The sequence below is a fragment of the Neofelis nebulosa genome, chromosome 5 (assembly GCF_028018385.1).
Source record: "Neofelis nebulosa isolate mNeoNeb1 chromosome 5, mNeoNeb1.pri, whole genome shotgun sequence".
Taxonomy (NCBI): domain Eukaryota; kingdom Metazoa; phylum Chordata; class Mammalia; order Carnivora; family Felidae; genus Neofelis; species Neofelis nebulosa.
Window position 1 is genome coordinate 129,904 of NC_080786.1, and position 13,116 is coordinate 143,019.

Consider the following 13,116-nt stretch of genomic DNA (forward strand, 5'->3'; position numbering starts at 1 on the left):
ATAACAACAGATTTATTGGAGGAATTATAAGTATGTCCTGCAAAAAGTTTTCTAACATCAGAGGTGATTAAAGACAGTCTAGTTTCTAAAAACAATCTAATAATATGAGCATACTATTTTATTTATATTAAATGGAATTGTTTATATTAAGTGGAAAAATTTTTTAAAAAAGGAAGTTTATCACTGAGAATATAGAGCAAACATGAAATTTGGTGTTATGAGATTTAAATGCAACAGAATTGTTCAGTTATTTAAAGCCGTTTTGGGTTTTGATTTTCTTCTCTGTTCCAAGTAAGCCCTGATATAGTATACACCATCAATAAAAAATATCTCTAAGCCTAGGGAGATTCTCTCCTCTGTATGCAGAATTCTTTATCTTTCACATTTCCCTTTAACCAAGGCTATATAAAATGAAACTTTATTTCCATACTTCCTCAACTAAAAGGAGATACATATATTTCAATTCCACACAAGAGCAATTCTACGCAACTGGGATGTCTGTGGCCAAAAATATCACCTCTTCATATTCCTCAGGAATATTCTGGATACTAAACACATGAGTAAGTGTGAGTGCACAGGAAGCCAGTAGATAATAAAAACAGGGATGGGTAATACACAGTAGTCTAATGATGTATATTTCAAAACAGCTGGGGTTTTTTTTATGGAGAATAGAGAAGAAATGCAGTAAAGGCAGGTAAATGGATTGAGGGAGACAAAAACTAACAATTGAGGGGCTGCAGAGGAAGCACTGCTATTAAGCAACAACTAGGTTTCCATTAGTACCGGAAGCTGGAAAAAACACAGACTCTGAATCTAGAGTGTATCATGAAAAGGCCTGAAAGTGTGGTAAGAACTTCGTAATTAAACTCTGACTGAAATCAACAGCTGACAGTCTTGAAAAAGTCCCTGGAGGAAGGTGGATTATCAGTTCAGATTATATTGCAGAATATTTATCTGAAAGGGTATGGGGACCGCTTATCAACATGTACTCCTGCAGCCTAAGACAAGTATCAGCCTAGAAAATGGGTGAGGGTCTATTCTTGTAGCTTGCCTGGGACAAGAAATGTGAAGATCTGTATTCAGATTGCTGGGTTTGAGATGACACAGTATCCTTCCAGAAGGCATTTCCTCTTGAAGATCACAAAAGTCTTTTAAGATGAAAAAGAAAGCTTATAGGACGAAAGAATCTCAGGCACTATGACACAGTAATAGGAAAATGTTTTGGTCAGAGGTTACCTGCTCAGTAACATATAAAAAGCATCAACAACTCTGCTCAGTAATAATTAGTGCTCAAAAAATAACCTCTGACAGGCACACAAGAAGGCAACTGCCTGTTTTCTTAGTTTCGACAGCCAATAGACATTAGTCATGGGGAGTTTCCACATAGGTAATCAGCAGGTGAGGATGGCTGACGTGACAAAAGGCAAAGTATACTAATTACAAACACCTTCTTTAATATTAAAAGGACATGTGACAAGGGACAAATGATGGAAGGACCCTTACTGCTATAGTAGTGTAACTCACTGCTCCATGTAAGTTACTCTACTCTTGTGTCCGCCCAGACTCTCAGGGAAGTGCCTACCCAATGGTGATACAACAGTTCTATCCCTGGAATGCAGCAAATCCATTCCAGAGCCTCCAAACCTTGCTTTGAATAACTGCGCCAAGAGGGACAATTACATCACATAATTGCACATAAGTCACTATCCTATCAAAATAGGACAAAACCAAACAATCCATTTTCACACAACTATACCCTTCACAACCTTCGCTTCTTTTTCTCCAGTAAGAGAAAGGCAGAAATATATAATCATTAAACTAAATTACAAGGTGCAGAGATAAACCATAAATCAAACTCAGAGGAGATAGATAGCATCTTCCTCATGAAACCATGGTCAAATAACTATCCAGATACAATTACCTTTCACTCAGGAGAATCCCAACTGGCCTCCCACTCATGTACAGAACCACCATGGCAGGCAGAGGTACTTTGGTATAATGAAGAAAGCGTGGACTTAACACTCAGATCTGAGTTCAAATCCTCATTCCAATCACTAACTAGCAGTCACCTAACCTCACTGAGGCTCAATTTTCTTGCACAAATGTTATGGGATAACAATACTTCACTATGTGCATAAGACAAGTGGCATTAGGCTTAGGGATTCACTGCATACAAAGAAAGAGGAGGACCACATTTAAGAATGAGCAGATTCTAAGTATTCCCAGATGGATTTTGAGCTAAGGACTTAAAGGTTTATATATTGGTTGAAAATGGATTAAGGCCTTCTCAAAGGACCAGACATAAAGAAAGGCAGAGGAAGCTAGCAAGCGCCTGTAGTACTGACTGCATAGCATCCCGCCCTTCTTTTGAGAAAGGTTTTTCTCGGTGATAAAAGGAAGAAAGCAAACAGATCAGAAAACCTCAGTTCCTTTCCTCACTTCCTGACTTTGAAACACAGTTGTGTGAAGAGAAGAGCTTGTAGCTATAGCCAACATCTTACTACCAGGAGGCTCCAAAAATGAAAGCCAATGTGCTGAAAATTATGGAGTTAAGACTTAAGTTTAGTGAATTGCTCAGTTGCCAAACCAAACTTGGAACTGCTTACCTCTAGCCTTCCCCATAAGTAAACAATCAATGTTCTTAAGGTTTTCGCTACTAGTACTTGATACTGTGTTCATTACACCCGAAAATGTCCTAAATGCTACCTTACGTAAGGGTTTTCCTGAATCACTCTACGTGTTTAGAAACACTGCTCCAATGTCCCATACTTAAGCTATTTTCATTTACTATGTGCTAGCCTTGTCACACAATACGTGCATTATCTCATTAAATCACCACAACTCTGTGAGATAGGTAGTTATTCCCTTTTTACAGATAAGTTGAAGGCTCAGAGCAGTTAAATGACTTGTCCAAAATTGACAAGCTAGTATGTGGCAAATCTGGGATCAGAACATGTCTCTGATCCCAAAGTCCGTGCTTTTAACTACTAAATTGTACATAACGTGAGAAGGCAGTGTCTTTCCCTAGTTTTAGGTTATGCTGACTGCATCTTTACAGGTTAGGAACCTGCAATTTGCAATTTCAGTTTCATAAGAGGACATTTTTTTCTGGTTTTGTAGACATATGTTGAAAAAATGAAGCCTCTATTATCTGCAGATCCTTCAACAACTGTGGGAGAGAATATAGTGAATTTTTGCTGTTCTTTTAACCTAACAGTGATTAAGTGGATTATACACCATGTTGACAGCCTGTAAAGTCAGCTTATTCTAAAACTGCAAAAGATCAATATCTAGTGTTTATGACTTAATAAACAGGAAATAGTTTCTAAAAGGAAACGACCTCCTCATGGTTCCACTGCTACTAAGTGCCAATATTAAGGTGGAATCCCATGAGTTTAGGGTCTATGTTCTACACACCTTCCTAACACTGCTGAGTGAAAATGAGCATGTATACTCATTGCAATTAAAAAAATACTGTACTTTCCTGAATATAAAAGTAGTACATTCTCATTGTACAAAAGTCTTTAAGAAGCATAGAAAAGTATATGGAAGAAAATAGAATTCGCCTATAATTCTATCACCCAATGGTAATCACTGTTAACATTTTGGTTTGGTATTATTTCATTCTCATTTTTCTCCCATACGTAATTTTTTTTTTTTTTTAATTTGGATCAAACTTGTTTTTTCTTTATCTTCCATTTTATACAAATAATTTCCCCCATGGCATTAAATATTCTTTAAAAATGTTTATAATGGCTGCAAAACCATCATGTGGATAGACCATTATTCATTTAAACCCAGTGTTATTGAAAATCTAGTTCTCTTCCTTCAGTTATATATGATGCTGGCATGAATATCCCTTTGTTAATCTTTGTCTACTTCTGGTAACTTCCCCTGTATGGAGTCTCAGAAATTGAATTAAGGTTGATAATAATGAAAGCCTGTTTTTCCAAAAAGTAGCAGTTAGGCCTACTATCCACAATACATGTCATTTATGAGGTTTCCTTCTCCTCGTTATGTTTTCTCTGGTGTTGAATAAGCTGTGAGCTATAACGGTAGGCTTTCCCACATTCACAACATTTATAGGGTTTCTCCTTAGTGTGGGTTCTCAAATGTAGAATAACTTGAGAAGTCTGTCTGAAGGTTTTTCCACATTCATTACATTCATAGGGTTTCTCCCCAGTGTGAACTCTCTGATGATCAATAAGGTTTCGATTAGAAGTAAAAGCTTTCCCACATTCATTACACTTGTAAGGTTTCTCTCTACGGTGAAGTCTCTGATGTTCAGTAAGGGTCTTCCTTAAAATGAAAGCTTTTCCACATTCATCACATTCGTAAGGCTTCTCCCCTGTGTGAATTCTTTGATGGTCCATAATCTTTGTATTAGAGACACATATTTTCCCACACTCCTTACACTTGTAAACTTTTTTTCCTTTGTGCATTCTCTGGTGTTGAGTAAGGTTTGAACTACGGCTAAAGGCTTTCCCACACTCGATACAAGTGTAGGGCTTCTCCCCAGTATGAACTCTGTGATGTGAAATAAGACCTGAACTCCGACTAAAGGCTTTCCCACACTCCTTACATTCATAAGTTTTCTCCCCACTATGGATTCCCTGGTGCCGAATGAGGTGTGACTTACCACTGAAAGATTTCCCACATTCACTGCATGTGTAGGGCTTCAGTCCAGTGTGGATTCTCCGATGAACCACAAGGTTGGAGCTATGACTGAAGGCTTTTCCACACTCTTTACACTTATAGGGTTTCTCCCCTGTGTGGATTCTCTCATGTACTGTAAGGTTTGCACTCTGACTAAAGGCTTTCCCACACTCAGTACATACATACTGTCTCTTTCCAGCATGGATTTTCATGTTTGTTGCAGTATCCAAGCACTGACTACCATCTTTTTCAGATTCTTGCTCACTCACTTCTGTAAGTGTTTTATTGTCTTTAACTGTCTTATGTCTGAAGTTTCTGGTCTTTCTCCTCATTTTCTCTTGCCTGAAGCATCACATTGACCTCTTGAGTCTTCTCTTTCCTTTCAGAGGAGCTTTCTAAATTTTGACTTCCCTGGCAACACCTCTGTGGAGTTCTCTTCAAACTGTGAGATTCTGACTTTTCAGGAATGATACTTTGGAATCAACACCTCCTCAGTCCCAGTTTCACCATCTGACAGGAGAAAGAGAAATTGCACATATCACCCATTCTCTACACTAGAGGAAGGAGAATTATCCAAAGATAACAAGATGTGGTAGATCACAGGGCCTTACAAGGAAGAGGAAGTGTTCAAAGTCAGAGAGAACTGATTACAAATAAGATGAGAAAAATAAGGGTAGACCCAGAGGCCGAGGTAAAGGCTTAAGGGAAGACAGGACAGGAACCCAACAGGTCCAGGATCAGGATCAGCAATGAGTAATATAAAATCCACCCTGGTTTCCTCCTATCTTATACTCTACTCCCAGAATTGGAGTCATCTAACTAACTCCTCATCTGGTCCCTAGACAAAATGAACTGAAAGATCCTTAGTTTACCAGCTCTTCAAAATAGTTTGGCTTTTAGTTCTTGCTGACCGATTCCCCTAATACCAATGATATAGTGGCTGGCACAAAACAGATGCTCAAGAATTGTTTCAATGATCAGCAACTGAGATTGTCTTGGGGTATGACTAAGATTTCATGTTTTGGTCTAAGTCCAGGTATGAGGCCCCTATACACATCTCTGTTCTTAAGACCTGTCTTAATAAGGGGTAACACAGTTCTTCTAATACCAGAGCCTACTGGAGCCTAGTCACACCATAGCCTACTTTGTAGGGATTGCTCTGTAGCTGAATCTAGCCACATGTGCTCATTCCGCTTCTCATCAAGCTACCACTCTGACAAGCTATCACTAAATCTACAGTGTGAAACTCAGAGGCTGAGGGGGGGAACAGGATTAGCTAAAATATGGCACGGGAAACTCTGATAAGACCTTGCATGATACAATGGTAAAGTATCTAATAGTGGCAAAAGGGTGAAAAGTAGGAGACGGCACAACCAAAAGGGGCCAATACATGAAACCCATGTCAGGAATGAGCAGGAACTTCCCAAAGAATTTAACATGAAACTTGGGACATACAGGTAATCCTTGCATATCTCAAATATGGAGAAGATTGGGTCATAAAAAGAAAACAGAAAGATGACTGCATGATAAGAACACATAATTAATGTTCCTTTTACTATGTTCCTTTCCAGACTTGTCCATATTTATAGTCATATAATCACAAATACATGGTAGATATAATTTTGTATCCTACTCCTCAAAGTTTTCATACGTAATCTTCCACATTGCTATTTAATCATAAGATCATTTTATGACTATATAATACACTGCCAACTGAATTCATTATCATTTACCTACAATTTTGCTAGTGTCAGACATTTCTGTTGCTCCCTGAGGTTTAACCACTGTCAATAATGCTATCATGATCACTTTTTTTTAAGTCTATTAATTTATTTTTGAGAGAGAAAAAGAAAGCAAGAAAGCATGGGGAAGGGGCAGAGAGTAAGGGAGAGAGAGAATCTGAAGCAGGTCCCACGCTGTCAGCACAAAGCCCAACTTGGGGCTCAATCCCACAAATCGTAAGATCACGACCTGAGCAGAAACCAAGAGTCGGACCCTTAACCGACTGAGCCACCCAGGAGCCCCTATCATGATCACTTAGACAAAGTTTTCTTCCTTCTGAAATATATTCCTAGGATAAAAGCTCTACAAGTGAGTTATTGAGTCAGAAGAAATGAAATTGTTTTGCAGTACTGCCTTTGCCTTTCATAAAAGTTTGACCAGTTTCCATTGTCTCATAGCTTTGTGATAAACTGAGTCACACTCTCTGAAGGAGAAGCATGTCCAATGGTGAGTGCTCAAGACCAGCGAGGAAGGATGAGAACCTCCAACTGAGGTTAGAGTTCATATCTCAGGAACATAGGTGCCACTGATGCCATACAGGGACACATACATACGAACTTGTGCCGATGATATAAGGGGGCGGACTCTTGTCAGGATCCTGAAGCACATTCACATCCAGCTGCCGCTACCCCTCCTAATCAAACAGGAAGAAAATCAGTAAGAAGCTAGAGGCCTGCAAAGCAGAGTCAGACAGTAAGTGAAGCCACTTCCAAAATTCTCTCTGAGAAAGTTGATGGTTCTTTTTGAGTTGTTTTTTCATTTGTAATCTTCTCTGAAACTTTTCTTCATACATGCTTTAAAGTAGTAATTACTGAGCATTCTACTTTGTACAAATCTCTGTTTTGGATCTAACAGGGAAAATTTTTAAAAGCATTATTGCATAAAAGGAGAAAAATACAAACTAAAGGTAGAAAATACACACTCTCGGTAGTATGAATGAATGGATGGATGAAGAAGTGGGTAAGTTTATATATTTACTGCTATTGAGGGCTCTAATCTTGCTAAGCAAACTGTGTTCTGCTAACTTGTATTTTTAATAAGTATCTTTTTATAAGTATTACTTAGGAAAAGTTGGGAAATGACTTTAGAGGAATGGATTCCCATAACTACTAGAACAAAGGATTTTAGAGATTCAGAACGAGACAATGCCTTGAAGCCAGTATGTCTCATTTCTAGGCATGACTGATCTGAAGCTTCCCAGTTAGCTAGTGACATAACTATTCTATTGTTCAAGGCTGCTATGGAAAAGATCTTGTTGTGGCTTTCAAGAAAGAGGTATCCATGGAAAATGTTAATAGCCAGGTATTTACATGGCTAATCCCCAATATGACTGTATTAGAAGATGTGACCTCTAAGGAGGTAATTAGGGTTAAATGAGATCATAAGAGTGGAACCTTGATCTGACAGGATTAGTGTGTCCTTTCAATAAGACATGAGAGAGAGCTCACTTTTGTTTCCACTCCTGCCTCCCCTCCCCCCAACAAACTGAGGACAGCCATATGAGCACACAGTAAGAAGGTGGCCATCTATAAGCCAGAAAGAGAGTCCTAAGTCCTTACCAGAAACTGAATCAGGTGATCACCTTAATCTTAGGCTTCCAGGCTCCAGAACTGTGAGAAAAGGAATGTCTGTTGTTTAAATTACCCAGTCTATGGAATTTTGTTACGGCAGCTTGGGCACACTAATATAAGCATAAAGTATCACACCTACCTTTAAGGAGCTTACAATAGAATAAATGGCAAAAAACTAAGAGACCAAATTAAAATTTATGAAGTACCCAATTAGGAGGTGAAGGGGGCTAGGGAAGGGAGTGATTATTGGGGCCAGGAATGCTCGGAGAAAGGTGCCTTAAAAAGGCAAACCTTTGGCTGAGCCCCAGAAGAGGAAGGAACTGTTTCCTCAGAAGGAAATGGGAAATGACTTGCACAGGGCCAGTGTACTTAGAAATAAGTGGGAGATTACACTATCACATAGCTTCACGATGGCGGGAATTCTGTCCATTTTGTTCACCTTTGCCTTCCCAGCATCTAGCACAGTTCCAGGCATATAGTAGGCACTAAAAAAAAATTTTTTTCACGAACAAATAAAGGAATGAAAAAATTACATTGCCTGAAGTCATATGAGCCTGAACGCTGAAATTATGGGGTATATATGGATATAATTTAATATATATTATATATTTGATATTTAATTTGAAACGAGTACCAACCATTCTCATTTTCTTTCCCGATTCTATATTCTTTTTCTACCTTGCTGTTCTCTCTCACTCTCACTTGTCAAGAATACAGTTTTTCAAGCATTATCATTCATTGTCCCTCGTCCCCATACTTCCCTCCACATCCCAGCACATTAATATTTCTCTCAGCATCATGAAGTAGGAAACTGGAGAGAGGCAGCTGGGTATCCTATGAGTCGCATTTGAGGGATACAAAAAGAAATAATCCAAGAGACGCTACCTAGGAGTAGGGTGCTCATATATCCTGGTTGTCCCAGAACAGTGCTGGTTTATACTTGCTATTCCAGCATCATTAATGGCAGCCCCCTTAACTAACAAAAGTATACCAAGTTTGAACAGTAAGTTTTCTATCATCCTACATAAAAGTGAAATTGGGAATAGAATGCTTTAGGGTATAATATTGTATGTCAACTACACTTCAAATAAAAATCTTAAAAAAAAACAAAAAATGCTTTAGGAAGATTAGCCTGGATGGGTTAGAGGTGAAAAAAAGGAATGGAGGAAGGGAAATGAGTTGAGAGACAACTTTAGGAATGCAGTATGGGTGACCATTAGAGAGTCTGCCACTTTCTATTTATTGGTGCCCAATAAATGTTTGTTGAATGAATGAACAAATGAATGAGATAGTCAGACCCCAGTCCAGGATAAATACAGGATAGAGAACAATGAAGTCCAGCTGTTTCCAGGAAAGCATACACTTTTATCAGACTAGATACAGAGGATGACTAAAAGAGAGAATTCAAGGCTATCAGATCCAGGTCTAAATATCTATAATGGTAGTGTCACTGAGAAAGATGAAGATGTGGGAAAACACTTCAGATAAGAAGAGGAGGAATATGTCAGGAATGCAAATTTAAGAATAAGAGGTGACAGAGGAAGTCATGAGAAAGTATAAGCTCACTGAGATGGAGATTTGGGTTAGAAGAGTAGGAAGGGAGAAAGAGAAATGCACAAGGATGTGCATAAGGAAACCCAGGGCAGTTCTGGGGGACCGGAGAAGGAAGCAAGACTTATCAGATCAGGGAGGGCCAATCCGAGGAGAAACTGGTCAAATGGAAACCTAACTATCTGTCCTCTGCCTGACTGGATGGAAAATTCCCTCAGAAAACTAGGAGGGAAAGTGAACTCTTGGCTGGAGAAGTAGGAGCAGGGATAGATGAGACCACAGAGCCAGCAGGACACTAGAGATACCCAAGCAACTGTGCATAAAAGCACACTCTCAGACAACTGGTAAACGGATGAGAACCAATGAGGCCCCCCAGATTTCTGACCCACAAATCCCTGAGACGGATGGGTGGGTGTTCTGATCTCAGGACCACCATTCAGTTCAGGCTGTGAGAAATTCACAAAGAGCAGAAAGAGAAAGAGAAAGAGGTTTTACCTTGGGATGTTGTATTCCCTTAATTCACCACATCACCTGCCTGTTCAGGTCACTCTGAGCAGTGGTCACATGGCCCTTGGTTACTGATTGGCTGCAATGGGGTGAGGAATAAGAGGGAACACCTGAATATTCCAGACAGACAGATGAATGAAAGATAAAAATGAGGGTGCCTGGGTGGCTCAGTCAGTTAAGCATCTGACTTCAGCTCAGGTCATGGTGTCACGGTTCATGAATTCAAGTCCCACATCCAGTGAGCTCAAGCCCCACTTCAGGTGAGCCCTGCTTCCCCCCCACCCATCTCTCTCTCTGCCCTTCATGGGTCTCTCTGTCTAGCTCTTTCTCCCTCTCTCTTTCTGCCTCTCACTCACTTGTACCCTCTCTCTCAAATAAATAAATAAGTAAATAAATAAATTTCAAAAAAATCGAAAGGAAGGAGCACCTGGGGGCTCAGTCAGTTGAGCGTCCAACTTCAGCTCAGGTCATGATCTCATGGTTTGTGAGTTTGAGCCCCGCATTAGGCTCACTGCTGTCAGCACAGAGCCTGCTTCAGATCCTCTGTCCTCCTCTGCCCTGCCCCTCCCACACTCTCTCTCTCTCTCAAAAATAAATAAAACAATTTTTTTTTTTAACTGAAAGGAAAAAAAATAAAAGAACTGGGAGAAAATATCAGAGGAACTACTTGACCTCAGGAAGAAAAAGGCCTGTGCCTTAAACATAAAACAAAGCCTGACGTCATGGCCAAACTGGATAGATTTTACCATATAGAAATCTCTGTACTTCGAGGAAACACCTTAACAAATCTGTAATATAAACTAGAGTTGCTTTATACTAGAATTAATTGGGTATATGCCTGTGTCACTCTGCCTCACAAGTACACACTCAGCTCTAAGCCCCAAAGAGCAAGGCCCATGGTATTCATATGTGGATCCCACAAAGTTCCTAGCACAAAGAGGACTAAGTAAATGTTGTATGATTTGAAATGTTAAACAAATTTAAGATTTTAATTCAATCTGGGTGTAGGGACGGTGAGAATCGCATCTGACCTCCACTTGTTCATCCCTTTAGTCCTTCATACTTGTCTGAACACCGTGACAGTATATTTGCAATCTCAGCAATGCTGTCGCAATGGGGCCATCCAGGGGCCCCAGTTCCCTGAGAAACTGACCTAATCAGAGATTCTCAGAATGTCAGAGCTAGAACAGATCGTCCAGACCTCCTGGTGTCCTATATTAAAATGTCGTGATGGGGAGACGGAAACTTAGAGGAAAGCTGCGGCTCAAGTCCAAGTCTCCTGACACCCAAATTTGAGTTCAACTATATTACCTTTCCTCCCATCCCCAAACTCTATTCCTCAAGGTTCAGAGGCCCCACTCCCACTTCTCTGCTTCTTTCCTCCTCAGTAAATAGCCATCCAGAAATGCTCCCTTTCAGCTGTGGTCCCCTTTCTCTAGCATGTAGGATTCCTGTCCCCAGATAACAAATTTCACAGCATAGGTCTCACCTGCCCAGCACAGACAGCCTCACTCCAAAGATCTGCCCAGCACAAATCTTGCCTGATCTCTTCCTTGAGTTTGGTGTGGAAGTTCCTAATGGGATGCTGAATCACTGTAAACAGACAGAAATGATTGAGTTCTCGGAGAGCTCAACTCCCAGTGGACACTCAGGGCAGTGTCACATACTGGGCACCTTCCTTTCCCAAAGAACTGTGAGCAGTAAGGGTGATAATTCCCACTCTGAAGATGAGGAAATGAAGCTCCCAGAGGTTGAGTGACTTGACAAAGGTTGTGCAGCAGGTGAGAGACAAATCTGTGTCTGAAGGTAATCCTCATTCTATCGAACTACAGTTGCTCCTTTTCACTTGTTCTGTTTGATATCTAAAAATTCCCATATTCTTCTCTAACCGCAAAATAAATTCCAACTGCAATCCAACTTTTTCCAGCAGACGTCTGCAGCAGAGGGATGAGAAGGGAACCTTGCTGAGTCAAATATCTTTAAAGAGAAAACTAAGCCCTTAAAGGGAGGATAAGAGGAGAATGTTTTCTTGTTTCTTGTTTTTTTAACAATTACCTATTTCTGAGAGTTACTGGCCCTCACAATTCGTTTTGTTTTCAACCTCTCCAGATTCCCAGACTCTGCTTCTAACCCTTCAAGCTTATTCCATCTCTTCCCTACCAGAAAATACCTCTGTTTTGTACACAACTGTAACCACAGGACCTAGCATCTAGTGGTAGGTACTCAATGAGGATTTGTTGAATGAATGAATGAATGAATGAATGAGCGAGCAACCTTCGGGAAAACCCTGTCCTCCTGAGTTCCTTTCCTTCCTGGGAACACAGCGGGGAACGGACCGGTGTTCCGATTCAAACCGGTGTTGAAGACGGGTGGTGGAGTCCTTTGAGCCTGGCTGGGATCTCGACTGCTGTGACCAGGGCAGCCTGCTGACTAGGGGCGGGGATGACAAAGTTCTGTCACCACTATCAGCTCGGTCAGAGCGAGCAGCTACGCGGAGTGAGAAAGGAGACCCCGGACAAAGGGGCAGCACCGAACGCGGGGAGGAAGAGGCCCACGGAGAGGCCCACAACTACCCAAGTAGACACCTCCTCCCTGTCGCCGAGCGTGCTGCCCTCAAGGAGGCCCGGCTCCCGGGCGGTGGCCCCACCCACTCCCAGAACGCGGACCGAGCCCCCACGCCAGCCTGCCACATACCCCTCACCGAAAGCGCCCGACCCACATCTTGGAACACAGCGGAGAAGGAACTGCGTCACGGACTCCCCACTAACCCCCATCCTCACCCTCCGGCCCTTCTAGGCATCTGGAGGTTTCCGCATCTCTGTGTCCCGGAGGCTGGAGCCTCCCGCCCCCTCAGGAGACCTCTTGCCCCGCCTCCCGCAGTTTTTGCCCGGGCATTGGCTGGGAGGATGAAAGGGCTGGGGGAGTGCGGAAGATTAACTCTCGAGGGCTCCAAAAGGGGTGGAGCCAGGGAGAGACTTGGTTAGGGCGGGAAGAGGAACCAATCAACTGGGAAGCCCTTCTCTATCCGAGAGGCTCCCCGAAGTCACGT

General features: G+C 41.3%; 1 protein-coding gene across 3 annotated transcripts in view; it reads right to left on the minus strand.

The window, feature by feature from the left end:
- The window catches only part of LOC131511518 (zinc finger protein 660), a 31,582-nt gene continuing 18,466 nt past the window's right edge, over positions 1–13,116 (minus strand). The window contains exons 1-5 of one of the 3 annotated variants that reach the window (XM_058729175.1): positions 12,762–12,839; positions 11,557–11,660; positions 10,056–10,146; positions 7,998–8,494; positions 1–5,166 (exon numbers count right to left, since the gene is read on the minus strand). In XM_058729175.1, coding sequence (XP_058585158.1) covers positions 3,993–4,988 — 996 coding nt within the window. In that variant the 5' untranslated portion in view covers positions 4,989–5,166; positions 7,998–8,494; positions 10,056–10,146; positions 11,557–11,660; positions 12,762–12,839 and the 3' untranslated portion in view covers positions 1–3,992. Of the gene's footprint in view, positions 5,167–7,997; positions 8,495–10,055; positions 10,147–11,556; positions 11,661–12,761; positions 12,840–13,116 lie in introns of those variants that run through there. The other 2 variants (XM_058729177.1, XM_058729172.1) reach the window with 2 other exon arrangements.